Here is a 19675-nt window from a genome sequence, read left to right as displayed (position 1 = left end):
TTCTATTTTCAGAACTAAAACTAAGTCTCTTTCTCTTATCTTACTTATGTTTGTTTTCTGCCTGTTTGATCTTCTTTGATCCTAGTGGGCCAGATAGTAAAAAATAAGCTCCCAATAGAAAAAAAATAAAGAAAATGTCAGCCATCATGTTTTAAAAATAGCTTAATTTACCCATGAATACCCTCTGTTAAAATACATTTTAATGTAAAATATTCGTTCATGATGCTGAGCTTGGCTACCTAGCCATTTTCTTAAGAGGAAATGATGTCATTGAACTCTTATTTTAATCATTAGTATAAATTAAATAAAATGCATATTAGTTACATACATGGAACCAGAGTATCCACTTATATGACAGAAGATTGACTACAAAAGACCAACTACCAGAACATTTACCACAAATGCATATTTTATCTGTAACTGAGAATTTAAACCACAAATCCTTCCACAGATTAGATTACAGAAATATCTTACCTATTTTTGCTTTAACCAACAGCCACATGATGACAAAAATAAGTGCCAAATAGCATGCTCTAACTGTGAGTGCCATGAACTGTCACCTCTGGAATACACCTCTATATATTTCCTTGTAAAAGAAGACAGATTCATTCATGTTAAACAAACTCAGAAAAATACCAGAACCACCATCATTCAGAAGGGCTTAAAACGCCCCTTAAATTTTCTCCATATTGTAAAGATTTTGTTTGTTATTTTTAAATAATGAAGTGTCTCTTTAAAACTAGTACATTGAAAAATCTTAGCCATCTCTAATTTCCATGTCACTGAAGCTTCTTGGGGTCAGCAAAGGGTAAGAGAATAGCTTTTGGAGTCCTTTTAGAACTGGGTTTAAATACTTTGAGGTTATTCGCAAATCATTTAACTTTCTAAGCCTCAGTCCTACACAATTTTTTTTTCTTCCAAATATCATCATAGTCAAACATAGTAGTGTGAACTTCCAAGACTAATGAGAATTTCTGATCTAGTCACCTGCTTCTGGAAGTAACAGGAGATTAAAAAGTGGCCCATACCCCACTCCCCCATAGAATTTAGTAAAAGACTGATCTCTTTGGCAGTAGGAAAGGAATTCCAAGGGTTCCAAAGAGGGTCATTCGGGTTTTCTATAGTTCAACTTTACTTGTGTGTTTGCTTGCTTATTTCTTACAATTTTACTGAGTATTTTCATCTTGAATGGTTTGGAAAATGCAAGCTGGTAATTTCTGATTGTTTCCAAATTTATATCTAAGGAATTGCTCTACTAGTCATTAGCAAATTCTCTAAAGATGGAAAGTTCTCTGATGTCAGGCCACTGGGAACCAGACAATACAAAGGTTCACTTCTTATCCCCATACCTAGGAATATGCCAGAGAGCATATTGGAGAGCCTCAGAAAAATCCACTTTTCACTCAGTGATAACCACCTTTCACGTGCCAGGCACAATGTTAGGTGCTGGACACAGTGGCTTTGCCCTAGTGGGCTTCCCAGGAAGTGACCCCTGCTCCATTGACTCCTCTCCTCTAGCCTACTCATCACTCAGAATAGCCCCAAATAATATCAGCATCTTTTCAATAGTCTTGATGGTTACTATTCCTTCTCCTCCTGATGTTTAATTCTTGGAGGATCTCAGCTCACCCAATGCATTATTTTCCCCCCTATTGCTACTGTCTCCCAGGAGATCTCATCTGATCACCTGGCTCCAGTTATCATGTGTATGCTAAAGACTCTCAGGTGCACACCTTCAGCTCAGACTTCTCCCTGAGCTCCGGTCTCACATGTCTGTCTCCTTGGAATCACTTCTTAGACGTCTAGCAGCAACTCAATATTAACATGTTCAGTTCAAATTTTTGGTATCCCTTCTCCAAATTGGTTCTTCTCCTAGCCTTTTCTACCTCAATGAAGAACATTTTTATCCCTTAAGTTGCTCAAAAAACTAGAAGTCACCTTTGACTCCACCCTCTTTCTCATCCCCTACAACCAAACAATCGCCAAGTCCTGTCAATTTTACCCCCGATATATATCACAGATCGTTCCACTTCTCTCCTTTTCTACTGTCCTCACCCTAGTCCCAACCACTATCATCTCTCTGGTAGATGACTAACGTAGCCCATAAAAGTGTCTCTCCAATTCATCTCTGCCCCTTTCTAAGTCATTTTCACATAGCTGACTACCTTTTAAAAACATAAATCAGATTATGTTGTTACCTCTACACACAACCACTATTAAAACCCTTACACGGGTCCCCAATGCTGTTAGAATAAAATCCAAAGTCCTTACCACACACGATCTCCCAGCTACTGCATGGCTTCACCTCTCCCGTCTTATCACCATCATTTGCTTTACGCTTTTGCCCCGCTCACTCTGCTCCACTCACACTGGCCTTCAGGCTCTTGGTTAAATAAGACATGCCTTTTGCTGCCCTGGGGACTCTGCACTTTCCATTTCCTCTGCTAGAATTCTCTTCCCCTGGTTCTCACTAGCTGACTGACTTACATTCTTCAGATCTCATCTTATGTGTCACTTCCTCAGAGAACCCCTCCCTGACCACCAAGCCAAAGTGGCCTTGCCCAGCTAGCTACTTTCTACTCATTGTCTTATTTATTGCTTTCATGGCACAATCTGTAACTACCTTGTTTCTTTACTTGATTACTTGTTTGTCATTACTTTTTTGAATTTAAGCCACCATGAGAGCAGAAACATTGCTTATCTTGCTCACTGCTGTATGGAAGCACTTAGCATTGGGAAAGGATATTCAATAAATGGTTATTGAAAGAAAGCAATGAGGGAGGAAGATAGAGGGTGAGGAAGGGAGAGGGTGAAGGAGGGAGAGAGGGGGAAGGAAAATGAGCTGTAGAGAACTACCTAAACATCCCAGTGGTAGGCAGAGTAATGGCCCACGAAAGATGCCTATGCTCTAATCCCCAGAACCCATAAAAATGTTAGGTTACAAGAAAAAGAGACTTTGGAGATGTGATTAAAATTAAGGACCTTGAGATGAGGAAATTATCCTGGGTTATCCAAATGGGCCCAATCTAATCATGTGAGTCTGTAAAAGTGGAGGAGGGAGCTTCGGTGCATGGACCAGACCTGCCTCTGCTGGCTCTGAAGATGGAGAAAGGAGGCCATGAGCCAAGAAATGTGGTGGCCTCTGAAGTCTGAGGATGGATCTCAATTTACAGATAACATAAAATGTAGTTCTTCTCGGTCTTCATTAGAAATGTTTGAGAAACACTGATCTAAATAGAAATCTGACAGAGTCCCTCTCTCTAAACTATGAAGTACAAGGTCATGGCTTACAGTGGCCTCTGGGAGCTAATTCCTGTCTTTATCACCAGCCATACCTACCACCACTCTCTGCTGACATTCAACTGTCTAGTAACACTGAGCTGCACATCTCATGCCAACTCATGCTTCTGTGTCTTTGTTCATGCTATTCTCTTACCTTCCCGCTGCTCTTGGACTGGCTGAGTCCTACTCACCCAGCCTACCTCAGCACAGACACCTTTTATTCAGTCAGTCAGTCATGCAACAGAGATGTATTAAGCGGTTTCTATGTGCCAGGGGCTTGGGACAGAGTGGAGAAGAAGACAGAGAGGGTTTTGGCTCTCATGGAACCGGCAAAAAAAATAAATAACAAATTCAGATAATGAGAGAAGAAAGAACATAAGGCTAAAAGGAGAGAGAGCCTGGGGAGGAGGGAAGCTGGTCAATGAAGGCGTTTCTAGGAGATGAAGTTTGAAGGTTGAAGACTTAGGAAGAATTTTCCTGACAGAGAAAATGGTGAGTGCAAAGCCAGAAGCAGAGGAACAAGCTTGCTGTGGACTAGGCACCGAAATAAGATCAGGGTGGCTGGAGAAAGTCACTGTGGGGAGATATGAAATGAAACTGGAGAAGGAAGGAGCCAGATCTACCATGGGCTTGTTTGCCATGGAAGGGAGCCTGGATTTTACCCTCAAAACTATGGGAAACCACTGGTGTTTAATTAGAGGTTTTATTTATATATTTAACTGGATTTTAATTGGGGGGGGGGTGTTATAAGATATGAATTACATTAAATACACATACTCAAAAACAAAAAACAAACAAAAAAGTAGTCTTGGCTCCTTGAATGGAGGCCAGAGTGGAAGCTAGCAGATCAGTTAGGAAGCAATTGCAGAGACCTAGGTAGGACCACAGTTATAGTAGTAGAGATGGAAAGAGTTGTAAGATCTTGGGAAGCCTCGCTTATGCCTTCAGGTCAGTCAGACTGAAGCTTCCTACCAGTAATACCTTAATAGCATCTTGCATTCTTTCTTAGCACCTGCCATAAGTAGAGCAAATTTATTTAGATATCTACCTGTCCCCTCCATTCGCTTGCAAGTTCCTCATGGGGAGAGGCCACAATTTGTGGCACACAGCAGGCATGTGCTGAATTGAATGAAACGTCAATGGTTTTTCTGTGTTCATCTAATTTACTTCTAGTCAAAAGTAATGAAAACATTAAATCTTATTCTGCTACATTGTGGCTGATGTCATTAATAAGTTTTTGTTTATTGTAGTTACCTTGGTTGCTTCATTAAAATTTGGAATATACTATAAAGGAAATCAAGAATTGAACTAGAAGGTAATTGAATCAGCAGATACATAGGAATTAAACAGGTTCCTGCTCCCTAACTGCAAAGGGTATCTACAGGGTGTCTTTTAATATGCATCGCTATTTATGAAGCTGCAACATTCTCTGAATAGTGAAATATTCAATACTAAAATATTTGATTGGCTATTACAAGAATTTAAAGATGTGTATATATAAAGTATGTATATATATATGAAATATAGATGAAATATATTTGCACACCTATGTATGAAATAGGCAAAGTACAGAATAAATTTGAGTTTTTATAGTACATCAATCCAAACACAAACTTGCTCATTTTTTCTGAATTCCTGGTAAAACAGCTTCTCCATTTATAAGAAACTCAGAACCCCAAAGACCTTCAAGTAAATGAGGCATCTTCCAATAAAATGAAACCTCCCATCAACTGTAAACATCCTTCATATAGCCAGCCTGGAGGGTCCATATTAAAACTACAACTCTACGTTGAATCAGAAAAAACAAAGAGCGTGCTGTGTCACTGACTCATCACTCCAGTTGTGACAGTTTCCAGACAGTGAAAACAATGCCTCAGTGAGGGGGGCGGGGACTAGCCAGAAATAGAGCCAAGGGCAGACGGCAGAGGCCACAGTGGCCTCTCAATGAGTCTCTTCCCCCACTGCTCCAGGAAGAAGCATAAAATATGCAACTACTTCAAAAATCTTATTTTACTAAGGCCAGGAAAAACCCTTACCACAGGTGATAATTTCACTTAGGCAGGAACACTTTCTACTTCCACACTGCTTTTCTTCGTAGCACCGTGTTAGGTTCCAGGGGCAGCATGGTACGGTGGAAAAGAAAAAGCTAGTGAATCTCAGCTCCACTTTGGGCTATTAACTGAGTACCATTTCCTCACTCATGCAGTGGGTACCTAGACTAAGTTTTGGGAAGGTTAATGTGACAGTGTCATGCACCGTGAGAATACCTAGCACAACGGAGCACTCCACTTAGGCTAGCTCTCTCTTTTTTCCTCTCTCTCTCTCTTTTTTAATCCTTCTACCCAACAGTTCCAACACCCTTCACACGAGCCAAACTGGACACGCACCTGTTTTACTTTCTTATGCGGGTGCTGAGGCTCTCATGAATTTTCTCTCATATCACTGGTTAGCATTCATAGTCCTAATTTTACCATGTCCAGAAATTTTCTTCTCTTGCCCAAATTCAGGGGACTTCTGAAGTTTTGGCACTTGATTTTTGTGTTTTATTTCAGTCACCACGTTTTCTCCTTTCCTTCTTTATGACCTCTTTATCATTTTTCTTAACAAAGATCCCCTTATTTTTTTCTCCCTTCTTTACTGGCTCCCCCCCCCCCCCCCGATATGTTCTGTCAATTCTAATTGTCTTTATTTCCATTTCAGATATATCACATTGGACACAATAAACAGGCTCCCAAAATGTTGTGTATAAACAAGTTATGTTTAATATGCATTAGGGAAAGAAAGGGAGGGAGGAAAAGAAATAAGACATGTATGGCCTCTTGGAGAAATAAAGGACTTGCAGATCACTGATGTTATTTGCTACATTTCATCTTTTCCTTCTTTAGTTCCACAGGCCTACACTACTCATGACACTTGTTCACTTAAGTTTTAACAATTCAACCTTCCCTATTTTCACCTTCTGCATCCTTCTAGAGCTATAAATAAAATAAGCCATCTTCTATTGGGAAGGATGAAGAACTGGAAAAAGCGTGGCGTTTGGGGCCAGAGAACCTGGATGCCACTCTAGTTCCTCCATTTCTACCTGAACCACCAGCACAAGTGACTTCACATTTCAAAACCTCTTTTCCTTGTTTGAAAAAACAACCATCAACATTTATGGAGAAAATCAAATCTCCTTTGCTAACATTTCTCCCGTAGTTTATTGGAAAGGTCTCCCATTGGACAGCCTCCACCATGAAGTCTCCGATTGTGGACAACGGCCTGAGGGTGGGGTGGTTTGGCCTTGATCTTGGGTATTACGAAATCCTGGTGTTTTGCTTCACCTTGTAACATTAGTCCCTGAGTCTTTTCATAAAGTGCTGAGACATTAACAATATCAAAGCATATTTCAATTACTCTGTTTTGAGAGCTTTCTACGAATTTCACAGTTATCTTCAGATAATTGGATGCACATGTGGTGATGTGGTGGGGACTAAGCCTGGTGATCCCCATCCTGCAATGTTACTCGAAGTTTCTTATATAAACTAAGTATTCAACTGAAGTCTCAAACAACCCCATGTCTCAGCATCTCTGCCTGACATTTTACTCAATGTTTCCCTTTCCTCTGCACATTACTGCAAAAGACATGTAAATGAAGATTCTAATCTTAATAATCTCTTATAAGCATTTACTTAGCAATTTATCACAATTCAGAGCACATAATTGAGTTGTTAATATTTGTTCTACTATATATCTCTATTGTGCAGGTGGGGGAATCTGCAAGGTGATACAAAAAAAAAGAAGAGAAAGTAAACTTAGAATTAGATTAATGAGAGCTACCTTGCATGCTTGAGTTTCCTTCTCTGTAAAACGAAAATTAAAATAGCACCTAGCTCACAGGATTATTATGGGGGTTAACTAAAAAGCTCTTAGTACAGTGCCTGGTATATATCAAGAACTCAATAAATATTATCAGCTGCTATTATTATAAGAAAAAAAGATAATATCACTTACTTTTCAAGGATATTATCAGAATTAAGACAGACAGCCTTGCTTTTTGACCTCTTTGCTCATTCATCTGGCTCACCACTGAAAGATGAATTTGATTAAAACTAGATACCATACCACCTTTATAGTAAGTGACTTTATACTACCTAGCATTTATGACAACTAGGTGTATTCATAATTATTGTCTCCCCAAACAGTTTTAACTTCTAGAGGGCAGGGACTGGGTCTTAACTTTTTTTATATTCACTACAGAGATCTGCACGATGTGCTGAACATAATAAATGTTCAATACATAGCTGTACTTTTAAAAAACATTGTCACCATTAGCAAAGAGCACCACAAGTTTCCAAGAGCAAAGGAAACTGGACAAGGCTTCTTTGGGATTTGGCTTTCTTTGGGGGTGGGAGGTGGGGATCTTGGCTTTCTTTTCAGGTTAGTCTGCACAAATTTATATAAAGAAGTTGAGAGCACCGCTGTGAGTGTAATTACAAAGACGGCAAATAATTGGCTAGAGAACAATGCAGGTGCAGTATTACAAAAATAAATACTACAAAAATGAGTGCACAATTGAGAAGTGATGTACAACATCTACTGTACTTAGAGGATTCTTCCTCCATAAAAACCTTACACGTGCTTTAGAATTTTTTCACACTAGAATTCATTCTAATACAAAAAATTGGAGCTTACCAAAATTTGGGAATTTGCCATCTTAAGTAAATACCACAACATTCAAGAAACATGACAAAAAATAAAAGAATGTAGCAACCTCTTTCAGAGACTTTCTTGACTAACAAAGTGATAGTAACGAATTGAGGATTTCACATTAAAATGGGGAGGAGAGTGTCAGCTCTCAGAACAGCTTTCAGTTCTATGTGAGACAGAGAAATAGGACACTATACCATTCCTCGTTAAAGGAAAATGAGAATCTAATGTTTGTTTGCCCAAGTGGAGGTGGCTATAATGTCATTAAGCCTGAGGTGCAAAAAGGCAAGGAGCACAGGGTTTGGAGCCAGAAACCTGTAACACTATCTCTGTGAAAGTGTACAAGTGTCCACATCTGTAAAATGGGAATACTAATAACCACTCACTGGGTTTTCAAACGTTACATAGGATAACAATATGCCAGGTACATAGTAGGTGCTCAACAAAGATTTTATCTACACAGCACACACACCTAGGGAAATGTAACAATTATCCAGAATTGTGTGGTTTGTGTGTGTGTTTTTAAAAAAAGATAGACCAATTTCCCCCTATTCTTTAGACATGCCAGGGTAAAGTCTTTTCGTATGCTTTTGGGCTATACATATTGTAAGACCTATATCTAGAGCTTAATATATAAAACCTTAATCTCTTGCAGTGCTTATATTTAGTGTCCTTCGATCAGGTGAGAAGGGCCTTCTGAAAGAGACATTTCACAAGTGAAAAGCTGAGGCTGGCCAGTCGGCTCACCCCTGAGCCTTCTGCTAGTAACTGGCCAGGAAGGTACTCGGTGTCTGTCTATAGAAGCCACAGGAAAGTGCTGCCGAAAAGGGGGCAAGTCACCCTCATGCGAGACTAAGTACGACCCTCAGTGTCTCATACAAAGTCCACTTTCAAGCCCCCAGTCACGCAGTGGGCCCCGGCCAAGGCCGGGCCCTAAGGGGTGGCCTCTGCCCTTTTCCAGGAGCCTTCCCCTCCCTTCCTCACGCACCTCGGACTCTGTGTCCGGGGCTCCGCCTGAGCGCCCACTCCCCGCCCTGGAGCCAAACCCCACCCCAGCACCCTCAGGTGAACATCAGCGCCCAGGGCGTGAGGTCCTGGATGAGGGGAGGCCGCCGACCACGCCCCCAGGAGAAGCGCAGCCCTGAAGTTGGGCACTGAAACCCGCAGCTCGGCCGGCATCCCCGGGGCCCCCGCCCCCCGAGCCCTAGTCACTCACCGCGTGGCCGGCGCGGCCCCGGCGCTCCGGGGCGCGTGGGTCGCGCTCGCTGGGGGCGCTCGGGTTGCCCCGGGGTCAGCGCGCCCTCGGGCCGCCTGGGAGACCCCCGGGGGGGGGGGTGCGCGGACTCGAGCTGGGGACGCCGCTGCAGCCTTCCGCCGCCCGAGCCGGGCAGCCAGCGCCGGGGTCCGCACGCCGCGGCCGACGCGGGCCGGGCCCCACCAGCTGCCGCGCGCCGCGCCCGGGCCGCGGGGGAGGCGGTTCCCGCCCACAGCCCGTTTCCCCCCCGTGGGAAGCGCGGCGGGCAGGGCCCGGCTCGGAGGGCGAGCGAGGCCGAGCTGGCGCGGTCCGCCCTGCACCGACGGCGTGAGCGCGACGGGATCAGCCTCTGGGTTTTCGCGGCCGCAGCGAAGGGGCCCTTGGCGGGCCCTCCGGTTGGAGAACGTCCCCGGGGTGTCCTGGTGCGGCCGGAGCGCCAGCTCGCGCCACAGCCGGGCTGGGGTCGCCGACGCGGCGGGCGGGGGCGGGGCCGGGGCGGGGGACACCGGGCTGCGGTCTGTGCTCGCTTTCCAGGCTCCGGGGGCTGGGCCTCCCCTCGACGGCGCGGCACCGCCGAGTGGCCCCGGCGCCGCGTTCAAAGCGGGGTTCGAGGGGGGAGGGAAACTGCGCGAAATGCTGTGGGGTGGCAGCGCGCCCTTGCTTATAACAATATTTCACTGAATCTAGGAATCCATTAACTATATAAGACATCTTTTTTTTTTACATACCAGTAAGAAATTAAAAGATCCGTCGCATAAACTACATCATAATGCTTTTTTAATATATATAGAATATGTTTTTAGAATATATTTTTAGAATATATTTAGAATATATTTTTAAAAATATATCTTTATTGATTTCAGAGAGAGGAAAGGAGAGGGAGAGAGAGAGACATCAATGATGAGAGTCATTGATCGAGCCTGCAACCCGGGCATGTGCCCTGACCAGGAATCGAAATCGAACCCCGATCGCCTGGATCCTAGGTCGATGCTCAACCGCTGAGCCCTGCCCGGCGGGCTAGAATATTTTTCATTAAATTTTTATTTATTGAAGTGTCCCTTTTAGATGTATTTAGACATATATGTTTATTATCTAGCACTCTTATTTGGTCAAAAAAGGAAACTATGTATAAGAAAAAAATTGATTAAAATATTCTTTAGGTACATTCAGATTCCAAAACTTCCCATCACTTTTTTATTTTACCCAATATCATTCTCAGTGACATAAGAATGCTAATAAGGCAGCATTTCTTTAAAAAGTGTCCCAGTATTGTCTCTGGGATATTCTTGCAGTCCACAAAAACTAACCCAGGTTTATGAGCATGCGCAGAGCCAACTGCGTTACCATACTGTTTGGGTAGTAGGCATAAGATGTTAAAAAATTTAAAAATGTACATCTTAGAATTTAAAATGCATAATTTGCTTTAATGACAATGTGACATTTTGTAGTTTACATACTTCAGCAATTAATTTATGTGGACAGTCTAATAAAAAAAAATCTTTTAAATTGTAGAATTTTAACATTACTGTGTGGTAAAATGGTGAGTGATTGTGAAAATCAGTTGCAACAAAGTTAAAATAGTAATCTTAGTTAAAAGTGAGTTATTTTTTATTTATCTCTTTTATAAATAAGCAAATATTCTCATTTTAAAAAATCTTTTCTGGCCTGGCTGGCGTGGCTCTGCGGTTGAGCATGGACCTAAGATCCAGGAGGTCTCAGTTAGGTTTCCAGTCAGGGCACATGCCCGGGTTGCGGGCTCAGATCCCCAGCGTGGGGCATGCTGGAGGCAGCCCATCAGTGACTTTCTCATCATTAATGTTTCTATCTCTCTCTCTCCCTCTCCCTTTCTCTCTCTGAAGTTAATTAAAAGGTATTAAAAAAAAACTTTTCTATAATAATATCTGTCTCTCAGTAGCAGGTTACCTAATAGATTTTTCCTAAAATAAGTAAGTAGATAAATATAATAAATCTCAGGCTTCTTTGTCCCTTCAAGGTAATGTTAACATTTTAACACTGAGTGAGAGCATGCAATGAAGAGAAATTTGAAAAAAATATTCAAAATATTGCCATGTGGGCGGAGGAGTGGTTTGCTATAAATTATGTAAGTTTGTCATCTACAAAAAAAATGCTTTAAAAATCTTGGAAACAATTTGCTATCTTGTGTAATTTTTCAATTGAGTAGTTCAGTGAATTTTTAACCCATTTGTTTAAAAAAATGAAAATGCAGCCCGGCCGGGCGTGGCTCAGCGGTTGAGCGTCGACCTAGGATCCAGGCGATCAGGGTTCAATTCCCGGTGAGGGCACATGCCCGGGTTGTGGGCTAGCCGATCAGTGACTCTCATCATTGATGTTTCTATCTCTGTCTCTCCCTCTCCTTTCCTCTCAAATCAATAAAGATATATTAAAAAAAAAAAAAATGAAAATGCAGTAGCTTCTGATTAGTTTAGGACAACTGATCAATATCAGGAATAATAAAATTAAGGTAACCAAATGATAATTTGTATAATTTATGGATTGGCTTATTTTTCAGTAATTTTTAGTGAGAAGAAAGGCTTTTATTTTGTTAATAACTATTTCAAAAGTATTATTCTCTTCATTTAATTTTAAATTTTAATCATTTTTGTTTACATTTTACAATATATATTTGCAATATTTATTTATGTATATAAAATTTATAAGTAAATGAAAACACAGCATATATTGGTATGTATTCTCAAATCCTTTTTTTCTGAAGGAATGAACAATCTAAAATGTTTAAAGAACCACTGGTCTATTAACTTTTACTGCACCATCTTACAAAATTGCTAACTCTGACGCAAGATGGTGTTCCAAATGCATCTGAGCCATTTTCTTTAGGGGACCAGATGAAAGATACTGGATTTCTCTCTGATTGTAAAGCAAACAAAACTAATTATGAGAATGCAATAAGATGCAGGCAACAATGACAGCCTTCTTTATTCTTCTCTTTCCCCTAGATGCAAATAAACCAGAAGATGACCAATCTTACATAAACCTTTTTCTGAAGGGCATTCTTTTGTTTTTAAAGATTTGTTATTGATTTTTAGAGAGAGAGGAAGGGATGGGGAGAGAGAGAGAGAGAGAGAGAGAGAGAGAAACATCGATGTGAGAGCAAATTGGCTGCCTCCTGCACGCCCCCTACTGGGGATCAAACTCACAACCTGGGCGTGTGCCTTGAATGGGAATCAAACTAACAACCTTTTGGTGCCTGGGTTGGTGCCCAACCTACTGAACCACACCTGTTAGGGCCTTACATAAACACTTTAGAGAAATTATCGTCTTCTAACTCCATCAGTATATCATCTGATTTGAGGTTTTAAAATCAAGGGAAGACTTGTGCTAATAGTTATTAATAACAGCAGTTCTCCCTGTATGATAAGTTCCATGAGTGCAAGGGACATATCTGTCTTGTTTGTTCCCTTATCTCCAGCACCTGGCACAGTGAGTGGCACAGGATAGGTGCTCAACAAATATTTACTGAGTGGAATTGACTTGTTCTGAAGAGATCTCACTGTTTTTGGTCAACCAAGGTTATAGGTGGTACTGAATCTTCAAAACTTTCAACAGAGTTTTTAAAATGTAGTTTGAAAATTATATATAGTTTTTCTTGGCAAGTAGGTGACCTTTCCACATGGAATCTGCAGGGAACTTTCAATTTTCTTTCCTCTTTCTCTCCCTTCTCCTACTTCTTTTAATATCTGGAGAGTTTTCCTAGTAGATGCATGGCTGTTGTCAGTGGCTGCCTGTATAGTTAGAGAGAAAAAAATCTTGCTTTCGTGTTTTCTGAGAACAAGCCCTAGACAGTGGAGAATGCCTGACTAAGCAAGAGCCTAACATACAGACCTAAGTATCAACCTTTGATTGTCAGGATGATTATTTTTGGGTCTATGGGTGTGAGATGGCATTCTGCACAGCTATAGCTAGATGAATGTCCATGCTTGCAAATCAAAAGCTCAAGTAAGTGAAAACCACAGTGACAGTGACAAAGACTTTTCTAGGAAATATTAGTTCAGTTTCTATTTCTGGTACTTTTCCATTCCTTTAAACGTCTTTAAGTATTCCTGAAAATACTTACTCACACTGTGCTGTGAACAACTGAGTGTCATTTGTCAGAATAAATACTAGGAGATGGTTGCCAACATAGTGATTTGGGGCATCAGACAAATGCTGGCCCCAGTTAAGCTTGGTAAGAAGGCTTTTACATACATTTTAACCTTTTATTATAATAAGGGGATCAGAATCTAAGGTTAACTATTCATCTTTGCTGCTTCACTTTACAAAAGTTTCATTTCTAAAAGTTTTTACTTAATTATTAATTTTACTCCTCTGTCTAAATTGTTACACTTATAGGACACCAATGAAACTACTAAATATATTTGTAGTGTTTTGTGTTTAAAGGCCTATATAAAATAGTGTAGTACAAGATTCTTAAAGTATCAATAGCCCCCAAAGATTCTTAAAATGCAGAGTTGTAACTTTTCTACAACTGACATTCAGCAAGCACAGATGTTTATAGATGAAACAGCCCACATGGAATACACCACGTCTTGGATAGGAGCAATGCGTTTCAAAGAGGTTTTTAGGTTGCCACAGGCCTTACTAAATGAAAATAAAGGTATTATTAATTTATAAGAGTCTACCTTCAAATAGTGTATAATGTAAGAACTTTACAACAGTATGCTGCTCTCTCCGTATCTTTCGTGTTATTCCATTGTGCATTTTACTTCCCTACATATTTTAAGCTCTACAATACATTGTTACTACTTTTGTTTTAACTATTTATCTTTCAAATAAATTTAAAAGTAGAAAACAAAAGTTATCTATATTGTCTGATATTTATGATTGCCATTCCCTTTCATTCCTTTGTATAAGTCAAAGTTTCCACTGGGTATTATTTCACTTTTACCTAAAGAAATTCCTTTAATATTTCCTATAGTGTAGGTATGCTACTGACAATTTTCTCACCTTTTGTTTGTCTAAAAATGTCTTTATTTCATCTTTATTTTTGAATACTTTTTTTTACTGAATATAAAATGACAGATTTTTTCCTCCTAGCATATTAAAGATATTATTCCATGGTCTTCTGGCTTGCATTGTCTCTGATGAGAAGTCAGTTAAACTCTTATCTGTTTTCCTGTAATATCTACTTTTCTCTTGATACTTTTAAGATCTCCTTATCACTGATTTTCAATATATTATGATGTGCCTTGGTATGGTTTTCTTGGTGTTCATTCTATTTATAATCTTTTGAGCTTGTTAGATCTGTGGTTTTTTAGTTTTTGCAAAATTTGAAAAGTTTTCAGGCATTATTTATGCTTCCACCTCTAGATTCCAATTACATAATTTTAGAGTACTTTATAATGTCTCACAGGTCACTGATGCTCTGTTATATTTTTCAGCTATTTTTCCTTTCTTTGCCTCACTTTGAATAGTTTCTAATGCTGTCTTCAAATTTATTTCCCTTTCTTGTGCAGTGTCAAATCTGTTAAATACATCCAATTAGTTTTTTATAAGACGTTAAAATGTTTATCAACTCTAGAAGTTCCATTTGGTTATTTTTTATAGTTTCCATTTCTCTTATTATCTGTTTTTCCTTTAAATTATTGAGAACATTTATAATAGTTGTATTAAAGTCCTTGTCTGCTATTTCTATCATCTCTGCTATTTTTGGATTTATTTCTATTGCCTGAATTTTCTCCTACTTATGAATCACATTATTTGTGCTTCTTTGCCTATTTAGTAATTTTTATTTTATTTTATTTTTTTACAGAATCCTAGAGATTGTAAATGTTACGTGATCTACAAAGGCTAAAATATTTTCTATCTGGTCCTGTACAGAAAATGTTTGCCGATCCTGCCCTTGACGTTGAGTATAATTATCAGTACATGGAGTACACAATATTCAATTATCCCAACCCCTTCTTTTTTTCCTACAATTAATATATCAGTACTTTTCTTCCCTATTTGGAAAGAGTCAAGAATACAAAAGAGTGAAGAACAAAATATGAACTATCCCCTTTGGTTTAGGGAGATTTTGGTCCTCTCATGATCTCTATCAGTCTTCTCACACCAATCTTTGATAGTGACATTTTCTATTTTTTCAGTTGATGAAAAGTTCCAAGAAAACACAAGCATGAGCTGGGTCTACTGTTAACAAATTCTAATCTCTACACCCATTTTCTGTTAATTATAATCACAAACTTATACCTTTCTTGGTGTGGGTATAGTTGGGACCATAGTTACATATTATTCCTTACTAACGTTATTCACCTTGGAATCCTTTTCATGTTAAGTTGTTTAAGTCTACTTCATACTTTTCTTAAACAGCTTCACTACATTTACAAGACAAATAAGCCATAATTCATGAATGATTTCCATTTTAATGAAAATTTTAACTTGTAATTTCTATTATTATTCATGATATTGTAAGAAACATCCTTCATATAGTTTATATATTTATTTCTGAACATGTGTGGTTATTTGATGGGATACATTTTGGAAATAGAATTTGAGCATCAGAGAAAGTGCATATTCTCAATTTTTTCATTTGAGATAAAATAGATACATAACATATTAGTTTCAGGTACACAACATAATTCTATGTATGTATATAATGTGAAATGACCACCACAATAAGTCTAGTTAATATTCATCATGTACAGTTACAGTTGTTTTTCTTGTGATGAGAAGTTTTAAGATTTACTATCAGCAACTTTGAAATATGCAATAGAGAATAGAGTTTTATTACCTATATGCTTTATATTACAATCCTTATTACTTATTTATTTTATAGCTAGAGGTTTGTTTACTCACTTCACCCATTTTTCCCTCCCCTCACTTCCCCATCTCTGGAAACTACCAATCAGTTCTCTGTATCCATGAGCTTCGTTTTTTGTTTGTTTCTTTGTTTTTTAGATTCCACATATAAGTGAGATCATATGGTATTTGTCTTTCTTTGCCTGACTTATTTCATTTAGCAAAATGCTCTCAAGGTCCATCCATGTTGCAGCTCTAGGGTTTTTTTAAAATATTGATTTTAGAGAGAGATATCAATTTGTTGTTCCACTTATTTATGCATTCATTGATTAATTCTTGTATGTGCCCTGACTGGGGATTGAATCCACAGCCTTGGGGTATATGGATGGTGCGCTAATCCCCTGAGCTAACCAGCCAGGACTCAACTTCATTCTTAATGCAATGCAAATTACTCTGAGACCATTTTTATAACAGCTTGAGATATAATATTTTTGTAACAGCTTGAGATATATTGACATATAGTTCATATACCATATAATCCACCTATTTTAAGTGTATAACTCAATGGTTTCAGTATAGTCACAAAATTGTACAACCATCACCACAATCAATTTCAGACTGTGTCCATCATCTGCTAAAGAAACACTATAACCTTTAGATATCGACTCCAACCCTTCCATCTCCCCTATCCTTAGGCAACCACTAATCTACTTTCTGTATCTATAGATTTGCCTATTCTGGACATTTCATATAAATGAAACCACATAATATGTGGTCTTCTGTGACTGGCCTCTTCTACTTCGCATAATGTTTTCAAGGTTCATCTGTTGTAGCATGTATCAGTGCTTTTACTCCTTTTTATGGTTAAATAAGTTATTTCATTGTAGTGATATACTACATTTTGTATATCCATTCATCAGCTGGTGGACATTTTAGTTGCTTCTCTCTTTTGGTGGAATGATGCTGTTCTGAGCATTCGTGTACAGATTTTTGTGAGGATGTTTGTTTTCATTTCTCTTGGGTATAAGAGTGAAATTGCTGGGTCAAATAGTAACTCCATGTTTAAGTTTTTGAGAAACTGCCCAACTGTTTTCCAAGGTGGCTGCATCATTTAAAATTGCCACCATCAGCAGTGTATGAGGGTTCCTCACCAAAACTTACTATCTTGTTTATTATAGTCATCCTCCTATATGTGAAATGGTATCTCTGTGGTTTTCATTTGCATGAGACCATATTTTTACCTATCATATTGGTGAATATCAAATTTTGAAGAAGAAAAAAAAAGAAACAGACTGGAATGGAGAGTATATTGGGAGAAAAGAGGCACTGGCTTACATTGCTGGTAGGAATGCGAATTAGTGCAACCTCTATAAAGGCCTATCAGCTTTTCTATCAAAATTTGAAATTCACATATTATTTGATTTAACAATCCTCTTCTAGCAATTCAAACTTGAGACTGTCTGCACATGGAAATGTGGAAACTGATTTATGTACAGGGGATTTTCACAGTAACACTGTACCAATTTCCATTTATATGGGATTGGTTATGTAAGCGATACGGTGACACACTTTAAAAGAATGAGGCAATTTCATATGTAGTGATATGAAATTATTTTCAAGATATATGATATATGAAGAAAAGTGGGGTGCCGAGCAATGTTCTTCTATCATTTTTTAAAAAAATTAAGATACATATTTGCATGTATATGCCTAAGATTATCTCTGAAAGAATACATAAGTAACTAAAAGTGGCTATCCCTGGAGAAGAGAATCCAGTACCTGGAAAAGGGTGGAAGGGAATTTCTAAATAATATTTATTTATTTATATATGTTAAAAGTTTTGAACTATATGTATGCTATAATTATTTCATAAATAATTTTTACCTAAAATTTTCTACATAAGGTCTGGTATTACTTATTATGTTAATTCCAACTTTATTGTTCATTGCTATTATAAATAAAATCTTTTTATTTTGAGAGTATATTTATTAAAGCTGGAGATGGTAAAACAAGGAAGGGCTTAGGATAGAAGAAACAACAGGAGAGAGCCTAGGCAGGGCTGCTTTGGCTCCCTAGAAATGTTATAGGAAAGAAGTGAGCCAAGGCAGGGCTGCTGTCAGCTCGCTAGAGAATCAGAGAAAAGGGAGTCTTGGGGACAGGCTCAAGGGGTTAGCCTGGGATGAGCCGCCTCTGCCCGCTGCTTCCCTTGAGCCTTGTGTGGTTCACAGGATTATTCAAGTTCTCCATCACACATGGGCTGAGGCTGTTTGCTGTCTCCTCAGAAGTACTAAAACTCTAGTACCAAAGATCTATAATTACTTCCTTTACCTCTGTGAATTGTTCTGTTTTAGCTCCTACTTCATGCTCTTAGTTTGGGCCTCTCTTCATTTCTGGCAAATAGGATTGTTCTTTCTTGCTTTTGGCTTGCTATGTATTTTAAACAATTTAAAAAATAATCATAATTTCTACATGTTTAGGGTTAGAAACAGCTTCCTGTATCAGCTTCTATATTATTATCTAGAAGTCTCCACCTGCTAAGGACAGTATATTTGTGTCACCCCCAAATTCATGTTATGGCATCGGAGGTGGGGACTTTGGGAAGTAATTAGGTTTGGATGAGGTCATGGGAGTGGAGCCCCTATGATGGGATTGGTACCCTTTTAAGGGGGTGAATAGACCTAAGCTCTTCCGTCTGGTTGTGAGGAAACCAAGAAGAGGGCTCTCACCAGAATCTAACCACCCTGGCACCCTGATCTCAAACTTCTAGCCTCCATAACAGTGAGAAATAAATGTTGTTGTTTAAGCCACTCTTAACTCAAACACCCTTATCATTTAAGTCTCTGGTATTCTTGTTATAGCAGCCCAAAATAGATACCACCTGACCTCCCCTCCCTTTTAACACCCATTACTGACCCTGTTTCCTTTCCTAGTCACTCAAACATAGATATATACATGTCAGAATTTTTGGCCCTCTTTGGTTCTCTTCATTTTCTTTTTTCCTGAGTATATTAGTGTTCTATTGCTACATCACAAATTGCCACATATGTAGCAGTTTAAAACAACATATATTTATTATCTCACAGTTTGGGTAGGTTAGGAGTTTGGACACAGCTCATCTTGATCTCTGCTCAGGTCTCATAAGACTGCAGCCAAGCTGCCAACCAGGGCTGTGATCTCATTTGAAGCTTGGGGTCCTCTTCCAAGCTCACAGGGTTGTTGGGAGAATTAATTTCCATGCAACTGTAGAATTCATGGTGGCTGCTCCTTCAGGGCCAGCAGGAGACTTTCTCTGAGCTCAGGCAGAGCCTCAGTTCCCCTTTTAAAAAGCTCATCTGATTAGATTATGTCCACCAAGATAACCTCCCTTTTAATTAACTCAGAGTTAACTGACTTGGGACGTTAATTACATCTGCAAAATACCTTCACCTTTGCCATAAAGGGTACATAATTGTAGGAGTGATATCATATCATCTATACCATAATCTTTTGTTTAGAAACAGGTTACAGGGGCCACCCACACTTTAGAGGAGGGAATTTACACAAAGGTGTGAGTACAAGGGAGTGGGAATCATGGGCTATTTTAGAACTCTGCCTATTGCACTTGGTAACCTCATACTGAGAAATATGAAATTCACTCTTCAGCAGGAATGACTCTCAAATCTTCATCTCAATCCC

The 19675-nt window shown here is 39.1% G+C and overlaps 1 protein-coding gene across 1 annotated transcript in view; it reads right to left on the bottom strand.

Annotated features, from left to right (window-relative positions):
- The window catches only part of IL12RB2 (interleukin 12 receptor subunit beta 2), a gene marked incomplete at its 5' end in the record, with an annotated part of 60034 nt that extends 59484 nt beyond the window's left edge, over positions 1–550 (bottom strand). Inside the window, one exon of the mRNA XM_081143602.1 lies at positions 475–550. Within this exon, the coding sequence (XP_080999728.1) occupies positions 475–550 (76 nt within the window). The remainder of the gene's footprint in view (positions 1–474) is intronic.
- Between the last annotated feature and the right edge of the window lie 19125 nt (positions 551–19675).

The sequence above is a fragment of the Miniopterus schreibersii genome (assembly GCF_964146895.1).
Source record: "Miniopterus schreibersii genome assembly, chromosome: 8".
NCBI lineage: Eukaryota > Metazoa > Chordata > Mammalia > Chiroptera > Miniopteridae > Miniopterus > Miniopterus schreibersii.
Note: the sequence above shows the minus strand (reverse complement) of the source record. Positions and strands in the feature narration are given on the sequence as shown.